This window comes from Pagrus pagrus (genome assembly GCF_965226575.1).
Source record: "Pagrus pagrus genome assembly, chromosome: 15".
NCBI lineage: Eukaryota > Metazoa > Chordata > Actinopteri > Spariformes > Sparidae > Pagrus > Pagrus pagrus.
The window spans coordinates 17,370,023-17,384,190 of NC_140199.1; the positions used below are offsets into that span (position 1 = coordinate 17,370,023).

The 14,168-nt window shown below is 42.7% G+C and overlaps 1 protein-coding gene across 1 annotated transcript in view; it reads right to left on the reverse strand.

Annotated features, from left to right (window-relative positions):
• LOC311270373 (phosphofurin acidic cluster sorting protein 2) overlaps positions 1–14,168 on the reverse strand; it is a gene marked incomplete at its 5' end in the record, with an annotated part of 48,399 nt that overhangs the window by 8,446 nt on the left and 25,785 nt on the right. The window contains 15 exon segments of the mRNA XM_084375196.1: positions 676–786; positions 862–1,016; positions 2,036–2,142; positions 2,378–2,482; positions 3,860–3,992; positions 4,212–4,339; positions 5,105–5,188; positions 6,171–6,264; positions 6,370–6,521; positions 7,901–7,960; positions 8,317–8,397; positions 8,630–8,721; positions 10,033–10,195; positions 12,501–12,626; positions 13,838–13,927. Of these exon segments, the coding sequence (XP_084231322.1) occupies positions 676–786; positions 862–1,016; positions 2,036–2,142; positions 2,378–2,482; positions 3,860–3,992; positions 4,212–4,339; positions 5,105–5,188; positions 6,171–6,264; positions 6,370–6,521; positions 7,901–7,960; positions 8,317–8,397; positions 8,630–8,721; positions 10,033–10,195; positions 12,501–12,626; positions 13,838–13,927 (1,681 nt within the window).

Genomic DNA, 14,168 nt, shown 5'->3' on the forward strand with positions numbered 1-14,168 from the left:
TCTTGCACCTTTTGGGTGCAAATTAAGTGAAGTAATAGGTGGGGATGGGTGAGGATTATCAGGCTTGTTTGGGCAGAACAAGTGAGAAGTGATGAAAAGGATGGGAACAGAATGGATGTGTGTGCGTGTGAGCAATCAATTGTAAGACTTATAACTGCAAGTGGGTGTAAGAATAAAGGCAAACGCTTTAATCCTACAAAACAGTCCTAAAATAAACAGATTAATAATGGAGAATGTCTTTGTTTTGGCCTCTTTTATTAATCCGACATTTCTGTGGAAATGCAAATGAGCTGTAAGCTAAAACCAGGAGAAACATAGAAAGTGAAGAAAAACCCACAAAGACTGGATGTATGATCTCATGATGATGTGTGTTTTTGACCAAGAAATGACTTTCAGAATTACAATCAGTTCTGACAACCTTCGGGGTAAACATCTGAGTCAGATCTGACGGCCTGGTCTTCTTAGTTTACAGGGAGGGGGAGCAGTGTCGTGACGTAGAGCCATTCGCTACACAAAAGCAGGCTGTAGCTGTCTTTTGCAACTGGATGAAATCTCTTCTTCCCATCCATCAGCCCCTGACCCATGTTCTGACCTCATTTCTTTCCCTTTCAAGTTGGTTGAACATTAGACACGCAGGCTTGCTTTGTAGCCAGACAGCAGAGTTGTGCATCTTACCTGAGGCGGGCCGTTCCGTCCTGCAGAACAGCTCCCTCCATGCAGTGTCCATAAAGATGCTGTTGAACCTGCTGTCAAAGGAGGCCACATACTTTGCGAGGGGATGAGAACCTGTAGAGAAAAACATTATGCATCAAACAATATGTTGCACTTTAGGCTGGTTTGTACTAACCCTGGATGACTTACCTATGGGGATCACCAGGAAGCGTATGTAACTGAGCCAGTCCGGGGTCTTGTTGGCCAGCTGCTCCACAAAGAACCTCAGGATGGTGCTGAGGTAACTCTGGTCGCCTGCCACCGCCACCTTCATCGTCGGCGGTGTCTGTGCATTGCAGTTACAGCTGTAAGGATTAAGAAAGGGAGGGAGAGGATGAGTCATTAAGAGAAAGAGAGAGTTCCAAATCATAAAACATGTGGGTCATGTGGGTGTGTGAGAAGAGAAAGATTTATCTCTGAACAGGCTTTTTCCAGGATTAAAACCGGTTTCACCTTCTTTAAAATGCCAGATTACGTCATATGTTATAATATGCAATAGCAGGTACATGCAAGTATCTGCAAGTCTTTGTCCAATTTGTGCGACGGCTTTTAGATCCTAATCCTACAACGACAAGCATGATCTTTAAAATGACTCTGAAAATGTACAAAAAGAAAAAAGAAAAAAAAGAAACTCAACTCAGTTTAGCAGGGTTGATTTAATTGCTCACTTCAAATATTTTTTAAACCTAAAAATTATTTCAAGATTTACGTCTTTAAATTAATTATGTGCTGTAAGTCATTATAAGGACTGACTTAAGGACTTTGCAGCTAAGTGCTTCAGGATTTGAGACATCAAAGTCCAATAGCAGAACAAGACCTAAATATATGTGGGGTTTTAAATGTCTTCATGTTCTTAGCGACAACATTTGAGCAGCCAGCTAAAGCAGTGACAGCACAGAGCAAGCATGTTTACATCGGAGACGTGCACGGCTCAACGTGACAGGGCCCCAGCTGGAGTAAACAGGTTGACTGAGGAGCAGGTGTGTAAAGAGTGGAAAAGCTGCACTTTCGCTGGATTATGGGAAAAACAGGTTTAACAGAAGAAGCGGAGCAGACTGATATAGCCTCGTCTCTCGTGACGTGACGGAATGGATCCAAGAAAGACAGAAGAAGGCTGCACTTTCAGCTTTTCATGAGTAAACAGGCACATTGTGATAGAATGGGTTCACGGACAGAGAGCACTTCAGCAGCGTGAGCGATGGCGTCCCGGAATTCTCTGGCAGCGAGCCACCGTAAACATGCATAGTTTGGCGAGGACTGCCCCAGGACATGTGTGTTTGTGTGTATATATGTATGTATGTATGTGTGTATGCATGCAACTCACAATCTCTGGATGCGAGTAACGATGGTGTTGAAGGCGGCCTGAACATCGGCAGCGGAGCAGGTGGACACAATGGGCTGGGCCTGTTCATGGAGCAACTCGGCTACATACTGCACAGAAACACAGATGAGAGGGAGACGATGAGCTAATGGATATACAAGAGGCAGGGTTGGAAAGAAAGCAGGAACATCATGCTACATGTGTACACTCCAAAGAATATTCTTTTTCTATTATGGGCTTTTTGCAGTAGTGTCAGGAAATGCTTGTAGCATAGCTAGCAGTGTTTGTACTGTATATGTGGAGAGATGAAGTATGATTGAAGTGTCATGTACAGAAAACACACACCTGTCCTTGCCACTCCATGGTGTTGATGAGGATGATGTTCTCTGGTAGGCGTTCATCAGAGATCAGGATCTGGTTCAGCTGGTCGTACACAGACTTCCTGGGAACCTTTTAGACAAACGAGAAGCAGAGAGTCTGAGACCAACACAAGCTGGTACATTTCTACACACACATATAAAGTACACACCCACAGCTTGACATTAAATCTGCTGCCAAATGCATGATTGTTTAAATGATCGTACTTCCATTGTGTGATTATAGATATACAATTTATTGATTGGTGCCCAAAGGTTGGCACAAGTAATCATTCTGCTATCCTATTTGCTACATAAACCCTCTTCAGAACACAATACTGCCTTCTGTATTCTCTGATCAAATCAAACCCTTCTTGGATACTCACCCCTTATTTAAATCAGTTTTTGCAGCCTAATTGGCGGCCAAGTACAATACACGGTCCTTCTTCTTAAATCAGAGTTAAGCCTCAGTACACCAAGTGCGTTTTTTGCATCTGAAAATGCCGCACTTTTAAAAATTAATACCGACTCATGTTGTGTAAATCGTGTTTACACACTGACCCCAAAATTTTCAACCGTCATTAATCTTTTCAGAACGTGTTTGCCATTGTTCACATTCGTCGAAAGCCTTTAGAGGGTTGTTTGACTATTCATAGCCACCGCACATGCAAACTTATGTGTGTGTCCCTACTTTAGACATAGTGCCAGACCCTGTTCAGGATCATCTGGTTTGCGGAAACTGGTGGTCTTCTAAACTGGATAGATTTATTTCAGTCACTGTTTTTAAGGGCTTACTTCTAGATTTTTTTCATAACAATGCTTGTAATTTCTTTCTTCTTTTTTCTTTACTGCCGTATTTGTTAATTAGTTACTCTCCTATGTTTGTGTTTCCTCCTTCCCCCCTACAAGCATATTGCAGCACTTGCCAGGCCATTAGAATAGTATAGATTATATTAAAAAACACGACATATCACATTTAAAACAGGACACATTAACACAGAAACACAATAGGAACTACATTAAAAAGGGGGCAAAAACACAGACAAACTACAAAGTTTTGGACTTAATCAGAAAAAAGATATAAAATGCTGTGTCTCACTTAAAAAGTGTCTGTCCTTACTGATTAAGATCTTTTATGGCAACAGGTACAAGCAATTTTCTATAGATGTTTTTTCTTACCGCAGGGGACTGTACTTTTGCCCTGAAGGCAGCAGCTGAAAGTGGTGATTCAAAGGATGGCTGCGGTCGTCTAAGATATTGCCACTCAAGAGTTTCCAAGGTGATAGGACAGTTGGGTTTGTTTGCAGCATGTGACTGTCTACTCTGTAACTACCCTGGAAAGCTTTGTCTTACTTTTGACAGTTAGGTGCTTGAACCAGGAAACAATTTTAAAAATGAGTGTAAATGAGAAATTGTTCTTAATGTCGTGCCCAGTGAAAAAAAGGTTAAATAAAATCGGTGAGCCATTTACCTGCGCTATGAGGCGTGAGTCTGGGGAGCACTCGCTCTCCATGCTGCTGGTCCTGTCACTCTGGGCCTTGGAGTTCTGTCTGTCTTTCATGGAGGTGCTCCGTGGACGCCTCTGCAGTCTGTTCTCCACTTTACTGAGGATGGAGCAGAACACAAGAAGCTCAAAGTACATGACAGGCAGAGCAGCGATCCTAACCAGCTGGACTCAGAAGCTAACAGAACATTTCATAAAAAACAGTTGAGAAAACACCCGATCCACATTACACATTCAAACAGATAAAAATCTTAGAAACATGCGTACAGACACGATGACATAACCCTATCTCGTGTGCATGTTTCCAGATGTGATGTACCTGGGAGACATGTGGTTTTGGGACTCTGTCTTGCAGAGCTTGCCAACAGTGCTGGTCATCCGTTCAGTGTTGACATCCCAGCTGCTCACCTCCCCCGGCCCTGGCCCGCTGTCGTCAAGCTCTGGCTCCTAAAGCAAAAGAAGGGGAGCAAAGATGAGCCAAGAGGGCTGTAAGAGGACAATACTGATGTTTATCATCAAACCCAGGAGCTGTCATGTCCCATCACTATTCACCAGCTTCTCTTTCAGACTACAGGTACACTGTATTCTCTGTGTTTCTGTATGTGGCGCATCTGCAGCTGGCATTTTAAGAACAAGAGTTGAAAGAGTTGCGGCGGGGCGGGAGGAAGAGAGGTGCTGGCCTTGTGAATAATTGAGCTTAGCTGCTGAGGTTGGAGATAATGATGCAAGCCCACCACGACAGAAGAGATAAAAAGCCATGGTCTCTTGGCAGGTGAATGGGGAACAATGTTCCTGCAGTTTAGATATTCTGTTTGAACTGGGTTAGTGGAGCGGTGCACTGGGCCGGCTGCCCCACTCTCAGCGGGGGAGCTGGGGGTTAGACGAGCAAGGTTAGGTCGACCCGACAGCACAGAGACAACAACAAACACAAACACCCCTCATTTCGATCCTCATCAGTCAGGATTTATCCGGCGTGGGGCTGCCTTGTCTGCTCCACTGATCCATAATGGATGACTGTGCGGTTTGTTTTGCCTGCCCTTGCATACTCCCTCCGTCTTTGCTTTTTCTTGGAAAACAAGTGAGACCCACGGGAGGAAAGGGCACTCAAGTGGAGAGGGCAGGGGGTTGGAACAGAAAAATCTGAGAAAGAGATCCTCAAGGGGGATTTAGTTTAGAAAAAAAGTACAGCTGCTGCTGTTCCGAAACACATACCCCGACGGTTGTGTCTGTGATGCTGTCATCTTGATACCGGGCCCCCTGAACTTTACATCTGTCCACAGTCAGGAAGTCTCCAGTCTGTGGGGTAAAAAAAAACACACAGGACACACACGCATTAGACCACTTTAACCACAGGTCACTTATATATGGTGATTATAAATTACCAAATCTAATACCTCCATCTGCTCAGGTCAAGACTGACCACTCTGTGACCAGTTTCACACTAGTGGCTCCACAGACAGTGGCAGAGCAATTTTTATGTTTCACTTCAGTCCCCTCCTGATATGAATCCCTGAAGAATAACTGGCACTTCTGTGCTCAAGTTTGCTCTACTAAAAGTGTTTAAGTGCATCTTGTTGCACCTAGTTTAATTTATTTTAATATTACATCAAAGACTTTCCATTTTGCCTGCAAGACGTGTTTATGAACTTCGACTGGAGACATTTATTGAGCAAAATGGAGGGCTATAGCCGTCTGAAACGCTCTGGGCTGTTTTATTACAGACCAAAATGGATTCCCAGATATTTATAAACAGCACTCCCCCTCTCGCCCTCAGACTCAACATGTCTCTCCCTCTCTTACTCTGCCCTTGTTGTTTCCAATGGGCCATAAATCTCTGAGTAGGAGTTCAGAAATTGCTCCATCCAATCTTCTCTCTGAGCATGGGAGCATATTTGTGTGTGTGTGTGTGTGTGTGTTGATGGTGGTGGAGAGGTCATTTGGTGTCATTCCCTATAAATACTGGTGGGCTGTGGGGGTGAAGAGGGTAAGGACCCCAACCCCCGCCCCTTCCAGCTCTGTCGGGGTGGGAGCTGGTGGGTTGCATTGCGCTCATGCTCAGAATATCTTGCCTGCACTATCATGGTCTTTGGGAATCCCTGAACCACAATAAGCACAGAGGACTGCCAGACATCTCAACAGTGTCCAGGGGCAATTCCTTTACGTAACACTGTTTACAAAAAGAGCTTCTACGGTAACTAAGTGGCAGAACTTTGGGTAAACAGTGGGACTGAAAGGCATCAGATGGGTTTGTTAATAGAGACACTGGTGATTAACTTACAGGACATGACAGCTCTCTCTGCTGGCTTTTTTGGCTGTGTATGCTTCCAATTTCTGTCTGGGAGCTGGAGTGAGACATCCCTTCGAAAAACGGCCTGAAAACAGACACAAACGTTTGAATTGGAGAAAACTTAGAACGTGGAATAAATGCTTTTTTTCCATTTTTTTTTCTGGCAATGAAATTAAATATGCAAACATACTTGAGTTTGGGCTTGGGCGTGCTCAGGACGCTCTCGTTGTCCTCCATCTCTGGCCCACTGTCGCTCTGGTTGTATACCTCCAGACTGTCGTAGAGTAAGTCCAGATCCTCCTCCACCTCCTGGGTCTGGTCAACTGGGTCAGAGTCCAGGACCTGCCGCACAGGATAGACACATCATCAACACATCAGTCCGCTGTAATCGGGGATTTGTTTTTATGGTCACGGATTAAGTAAGTGTAGGGAGCGACTGGTGCTGTGCATTAGCTAATCACTCTCACAGCTGGGCTAATGGAGCTCAAAGAATGAACGACAAGCTAGAAGGGTGTAGAATGAGAAAATCTATGCTATAAATACATCCCTGTCTTGGTCCTAAGCAGGCCAATTAAAAGGTAAGTGAGTGCGAGAGGAGAGCTAAGGTGCTGAGCCTTGATCTGCCAGCTGCACAGTGGGAATGTATATCATAGGAACTGCACACAGGCAGGCTTGTGGACTAATCAGGTGATTAATGCCACTCCATAAGTGCAGAAGCTGGCAGGGAGCAGATAAACACAGTCTGTCCCCTCTCTCCTCCCTCCCGGCTATGTATTTATAGAGCTGTAGCCCTGCACACTGCCCAGCCGCAAGGAAGGGATTAGAGACGGGGAACGTGATAAAAGATCACCGGGCCACCTGGAGCTTCCAGAAGCATCCAGCACAAGTACAACTCAGACGGCCCGGAGGCTCTTGTAAGCATCAATAGGTTAAATTACTCACACAAGTGTCTGTCTCATATTTCATAAAGTTACATAGAGAGGTCAGAAGGTGAGTAAGAGGTGGAGTAAATCATCCAGTCTGAAAACCTGTGTAGTTAAAAAGAGATCTCTTAGATATCTTTTATACATCTTTGCTGACGTAATCGCAATTACTCCCATAGATTTCACAGTTCAGTGGTAATTATTAACATTATAATGGCCCAACATAGATTATGTACTAATGGACATCCAGGGGCTGTTGCACACACATGGTCGACATCCTGTCAATGACCTGATTACAGGTTATTATGCAGAATCCACAGAAATTCAAAAGGACTTGAGAAAAGAAAAAACACAAGCCTAAATAGGACAAGCCTACAAGCCTACATTTATCATTAGATTAAGTGGCAGAGAATAAAGTCGTTAATGGATTCTGCATACGAACCGCTGCTAATGGATATGTATGAATCATGCATCCATGAGCACAGAGGTAATGCAGCCTAGCATCATAATGATGCTTGTACCTCTGCTGTGGCAGTGATTTCTTTCCGGTCAGGAGCACATTAGAAGTGATGTAGCAATATGCTGTTTAGAAAGTCAATACTGAGATTAGTTTCTCCTACCCGAAGGACAAATTAATGACTGATACGTTTCACAGATGACTTACTGAAGCTTCATTATAGAATGACTGAGAAACTTGAGGCGGGAGCACTAAAAATCACAACATTGTTTGCTTTGACATTGATCACGTTCTCCTGGGTGTCAATCAAAATAGAAGGCAATTATTCTCCTCACACTCACCTCATCTGTTACCTTGAACCTCTTGAGCAAGGCCACAAACTTCTGCTTAAAGTTTGGTTGCTGAAAAAAACAAGACATGCAATTATGAGAAAAAGATCCCATGAAAAGGAAATAAATGTCACGATTACATATGCATGACAGCTGGGCTCGGGCTTATCAGTTCTCCCAGTAACTGTCCACTGGATTACTCATTCACAGCCACTCTATGTAAAGACCATTAGAATCAGTCCAGTGAACCCACAGCGTTCATTTACATGCTCATCCACATCATCCTAATGGCTTGAACAAATGGAACACTGCTTGTGTGCTTTCCCTTAAAAGCTTGCACGACCGCAAACAGGGGTCTTTAGTTATTCTCATGGTCAATGATTGCCGAGTGTAAAAAAGTCCATGTGGTGGAAAAGGAGGCAACTAACTCTGGTCATGGAGGTGGTTCGGATCATTTTCCTCCGGGGTTTCTTGGGCTTCCTGACCTCATCGTCTTCATCATATAGATCCTAAAATACAGGGAGGAAGGATTAAATATCTGAAACCTCATTTCTGTTTGCATGAACTTAGGCTAAATGTAGAAAATATGTTATTATACTAACTTCTTATATAACATTCCTAGGATATATAATTATGTAACAGCATGCTCAGTATGAAAAGCAGACTTATTTATTGAATTTCTTATGTACATTTAATTTCACTGGGTATTACAGATTTGCCTGCAGCTAAGCTCCTTCTAACCTGGCCATGAACGGCGTCATCACTGGCTTCCTGCTCCGACGAGTAGCTGTCATCGTCCTCCTCAGAATAGTTATCCATGTCTGGGGAGCGGTCTGAGGTAGGCAAGCAAAGAAAAACATCAAAATAGAGGGAAACATGTCTGGCATTATATTAGGCCACATTAAATCTGTGCAGACTCAAATTTACAAGTTTCCCACAGACACTAAAAGAGAAGAACAGAATTCCAATGTCGCCTTTTTGGGGGAATAAAGATTTCCTATAAAAGCAATTTGTTCAGAGTGAAATCAAGCCTGCTAAACTCAATATGAAATCTACTACTTTAGTAAATGTTGCTCTTACGCTGCCAGACAAAAGATGTTACATATACAAAAAAGTATCATTCTATTGTAATGTAAATGATGTTTTCAGTATATTGTGTAGGTTTCACCAATATCAGACGGAGCCAAAAGACAATTTTCCACCCTGAGTGGATAAAGTTGCTTAATTTTACTGTCCGTTTCACCAGCAATCAATTGTTTTGTCTGCTTGGCAAGAATAATGAGTAAACTTGTATGTTAATGCAAAAACATTTTCTCTGCACATAATTAAAAGCTAAATCTGCTCGCTGAAATGTAATGAAACTTCTAAGTATATGCAAATAAGATTGCAGAGCTCTTTTGTGATTCATGTCTCACATTCTGATGAAGCTTTCATGACGTTTTCATGGCTAAATCATTTTACTGTTGTTCTTTTGTTTAATGGCAGATTTTATTGGTTTGAACAGACACATTCCTAAAGAGGCAGATTTTACTGCATGTTTGACAGCTGAGGACAGATCAGGTGATGGAAGATCTTTTTTGTTAACACCTAATTCAGACTTCCTTTCGCCTGCGAAACATCCTGTCCTTTGTTCTTAGATGGGATGGATGTTATTAAGGATCACTGTGGAGAGGAGAAAGATAAACATCTTTCCTTTCCCTCTGAGTGACACTAGTTTAATACTCGGTGCATGAGCTCATCTGTTATGTTTGAGCGGCCTCCTTAATAACATCCAGAACAGCGAGGGATCAGCATAGCGGGATGAAGCGTAGAGTCCGAGCGGGGCCCAATACCTCCCCCCGTCCAGAATTAGAACAGTGTAAGGTAATAGGCTCTAAATCTGTTCAACTCTCAAATCAACATTACAACCATAGCTGAAGAGAATAACATATCCTTGGCCACAGGTTGGCTGGGGATTAATAGAGTTTATTCTGTCCTCAGGCTGGGAAATAGGAGCCATGTGGATGGAGGGAAGAGAGAGGCCTGGGCAGGGAGGGCTGGCTGCAGGGTGAAGGCTGAAATTATAGACAGGATTTGACCGGGCAGCATAGGTACAGGACCGTCTAACAGACCCGCGGAGGGGGACGGGTGATGGCTGTGCCCACCTGAGGTTTTGGTTTTGCGGCCAGCTTGGCCGCTACCGTCCTCGTGGTCGATGGGCTGGCTTGACAGAGAGTACACGCTGATCTCCGCCACACGCACTGGCGCCTCCTTCACGTTGCTATGGAGACCCAGAATCTGTCCTCCGTCTGTCGGGTGTTGCATCACCTGGACATAGGAAGATTAACATACTGGTTGTAAGAATCCACTCAAACAAAAGCTGTATCCACGACACTTATATATACACAATAAGATTATCTTCGGTATATGGATTTCATCTGCCTCACATCAAGCCCTCTTTTGCTCAGATGTCTTCTTCAGTCCCTGCGTCTATCAATCATCCTGTAGAGCCTTGTTGAAGCAGCATGGAACAAATAATATTTCTCCAACAGACAGGCAGGCAGGATGAAAGAATTTTATCTCTCTCTTTAGTGAGCCAGTACTGATCCAACAGAGACTGAGTTGGCTTCTGTTTCACCGCTTTATGCTCACAGAGATTTACAGACTGATTACTAGCTGACAGCTATGCTATCTTTAAACAAATCTTCATTAGCACAGTGCTGCTCTCCTGTTCTGCACATCTAAATGAGCCGAGCCAGTTTGCTCATATCGCCCAACCAGACGGTGTAACACAGTTTGCACAAACTGTTTTGAATCAGATGAGAAGGGATGAGCTCTCATTCTAAGCTCTATCCAGGGGGTAGTTTCAATATTTCACTTGATGAATCGCTGTACAGGGAGTAGGCTCATTTTGCTCAAACACTGGCAGGGGTGCACTTGAATGCTGCATGCAGAGTCCAATAAGTGACTTCCTCCCACGTATTGCCCCGGTAGATTCCGAATAGGGGCACGAGAGACTTTTACTCCATAGCAGATGACAACATAATTACCCAACAGGATCCAATAATGGCCAGTCTAACTTTATTCATAGAAGTCTGTGGGTTATTTCACTGCAGCAAGCACCCAAAACAGCCCAGCGGTTGAGTGGTATTTTAAAATGCAATAATGCATTAGTCTTATTTTCAGATGTCAGTCAATCCCTGTCCTGGAGCTATTGCTGGAGAGTAACATTGGCTGAGTGTTAATGGGGGATCAGCTGCTGTAATTAGAGGGAAATGTTACCTGTGTTTCCCCATTTCAAATAAGAGTGAGGCTCAATGTCTATGTCTAAATCTCTGTCTAATTATCTTCTGAACAAGGCATTTTAATTGATCTGTATCTGCTACGTAAAACCCAATATGAAACCCTTTTCAATATTATCAATTGTAATAACCCAGCTATATAAAAGGGCCCACTGTCCTCTGTTAAAAGAGTGGAACACATCGGTTCTGCACAGTCTCGCAAGTGAATGAGGCACAGATAGATATAATTAAAGGGAAGTTCATCCAAAAATGAAAATGCAGTCATTGTCTACTCGCCCTCAAGCTGATGGACAGGCGGGTGAAGTTCTGTAGTTTGCAAAACATTCTCTCAAACAGCTGAAGTAGATGGGGACTTTTTAACTTTTTAAAATAAAATAAAAAAACAACAAAAACAAAGTCTCCCTAAAACGGCTCCATACAGCTTGTCCGGCATAACCCAAGTCTTCAGAAGCCCTGAGATCCCACAATGATTTGAAAAGACATTATGTACACCGTCTGCACATGTTTGAGCTTATGCATCCACCCAGACGCTAACGCTTTTAGCCGAGCAGCTACATTGAAGATTTCAGCTTAAAAAGTGTGTAAATAACATCTTTCAAAATCAGTTTGTGATCTTGGAGCTTCCAGAGACTTGGATTACGCTGGAATAGTTGTATGGACTCATTTCATGTTTAAAATGTTTTTTGTTTTTTTTTACATTTTAAAACAAGTCCCTATCTTCCTCAGTTTTTTTGGAGAATGCTTCAATGGTGTTTTGCTGTGAAGCTCCAGAAATGTTTCAGGAGCATGACACTTCACTTCCCATCGGCAGGGGGGTGAGTATCTAATGACAGAATTTTTAGTGTGTGAGTGGCATCAGTAAGCAAGGCAAGTAGAGACACGTCTGGTACAAAGAAGTGACCAAACATACATAGTGTGACATAACTGGTAAGTCCCTACTGCATTAATATTTTTTACATCAAACAAACATCCAGAAGGGGCTTTATATCAGCTTCTATGCCATTATTTCCGCATATCATGGCTGAATATGTTGTTCTCTGAAAAGTGCATATGAAGCCAGCTCCAGATGGCCCATAATCTCACAGCAGTATGTGCGATGAGCATGACTCATCTGAAATGATGTGTAACACAGGAGGGCCCTCACTCTGGCAACCAAGACATGGTACGCAGACACTAATAGCCATGTCAATCACTGTCAGAGAAGAGCAGAATGCAATCACAAGCTCAGAGAAAAGTGAGAAATGTTTCTCAAGAGAAAGAAAGACGATGAAACTTGAAAAAAATAAATAAATGATTGAAGGTAATGCCCCAGGTGAGGCACTGTACAGTACCTCAGCCATATTGATAACTCCCACAGCCAAAGTTTTGTAGCCCAGGATGGTTCGATTCTTGTAGCGTTTCCTCCTCTGCAGCATAATCTGCAGTCTGTTGGCATCCCTCTTCAGAAAATGGGGGTACTGAAAATAAGAAAAAATAAAGTCAAATAGACAGTGCAAATTGTATTATATATATTCAGCAGCATTTAAGAGGAAACCCCAAATACAGACTTATTTCAACTGTTTCTCCATGAGAAAACTATTTCTTCAGTGGTGACCTGTCATGTGCAACAACAGAAAAAAATCAGTGTCTGTATTAGGCCTGTTTCTTGCAAATGTTCTCGACCATACGTTTGAAATCATAAAAGATTGTTTGTATTCACCATCTGATTACAGCTCCCTCCTTTATCACATCAAAAGATTTGTGTGAACAGATTATGGAGACATTACCACACACCTGGTTCAAGTTCATGTAAAAGTAAAGCCTCGCTGTACACAGATGCCAGCAGTAAACTAATATGGTGGGTGTTAGATGCATTCGTACTGCCAACCAATGACAGAACTACTAAAAAAAACTTTCTGTAGTCTGTCTGCTGGACTGTGGCTGAACTGCTGCTGAACCTTGATCAAGACTCACTTCTCTGCAACTTTGTGTCTCATCCTCACATTTGCTCTTTTTATCCTCCTCTGGTATCATATTATCTCTGACTTCCAGAAGGTTGATCTTCATGTTGACTTTTCGTGCCTTCTTGGCAAATACTATTCACACAATAACAGCTTGTAAGATCATGTTTCACTAGTTGCACGTCACTGCTGTAATATCCAGGTCCAATACAGCCACTACTTTTTCTCAGCTTTACTCAGGAGCAGTGGGTTTGTTCAAATGTACAACCTTTCCTTCTACATACTTTGTCCGTTTTCCACAACTTCTTCACTTCTATAGTTGTCTACCGATTCCAGTCCAAAACTAGTCAGCATGCACAAAGTGTAGATTATGTCTGATTTGAAACAACATTCTTTCATAAACAGATTGACATCAGTGCCTCAAGTAATGATTCAGTTCAATACAGAGTAAGATTGCACAATCAACCCAAGAAACAACATCAATTTCTGTCCCACTACAATTAATCAACTCGTCTGACCACAAAATACCATGAAAAGTTGTGGTACCGCCTAATATTAAACAACTGAGTCTGATTTTAAGAAAAATATGCTAAATACACACAGATCTTCTGAACTTAACACTTTTGCCAGGGGTTAAAGTGCTGATAATAGCTTCAACACAATCCTGCCTGTCAAAAAAACTGCCCCATCAGTGTGAGAATTCACAGTATAATGTCAAGAGTGCTTGCCTGTAGTGAGAATGTGAGCTCCAGATCCGTCTCCATCAGTCCACTGGGTGGGAGGACGTACTCATTGGATCTCAGAAGACGCTTCGAACCCTGAAAGACAAAGTAAAGCATAGTTAGATTAATAAATGCTACATATAAACAATCATTCAGCTGGGACTTCCAGGTTTGTTTTGGCAACTAGCTTAAAATTGGTACAAATCTATTCTGGAAAGAAACCGACACACATTGTTTGTTTTTGCAAACTCAGTGAAATTAAATATGCTCCCTTTGGAGCAACAAAAGAAAATCTCCCCAAATCCTTCATCTCATTTCATTTCTTAAGACTAGATCT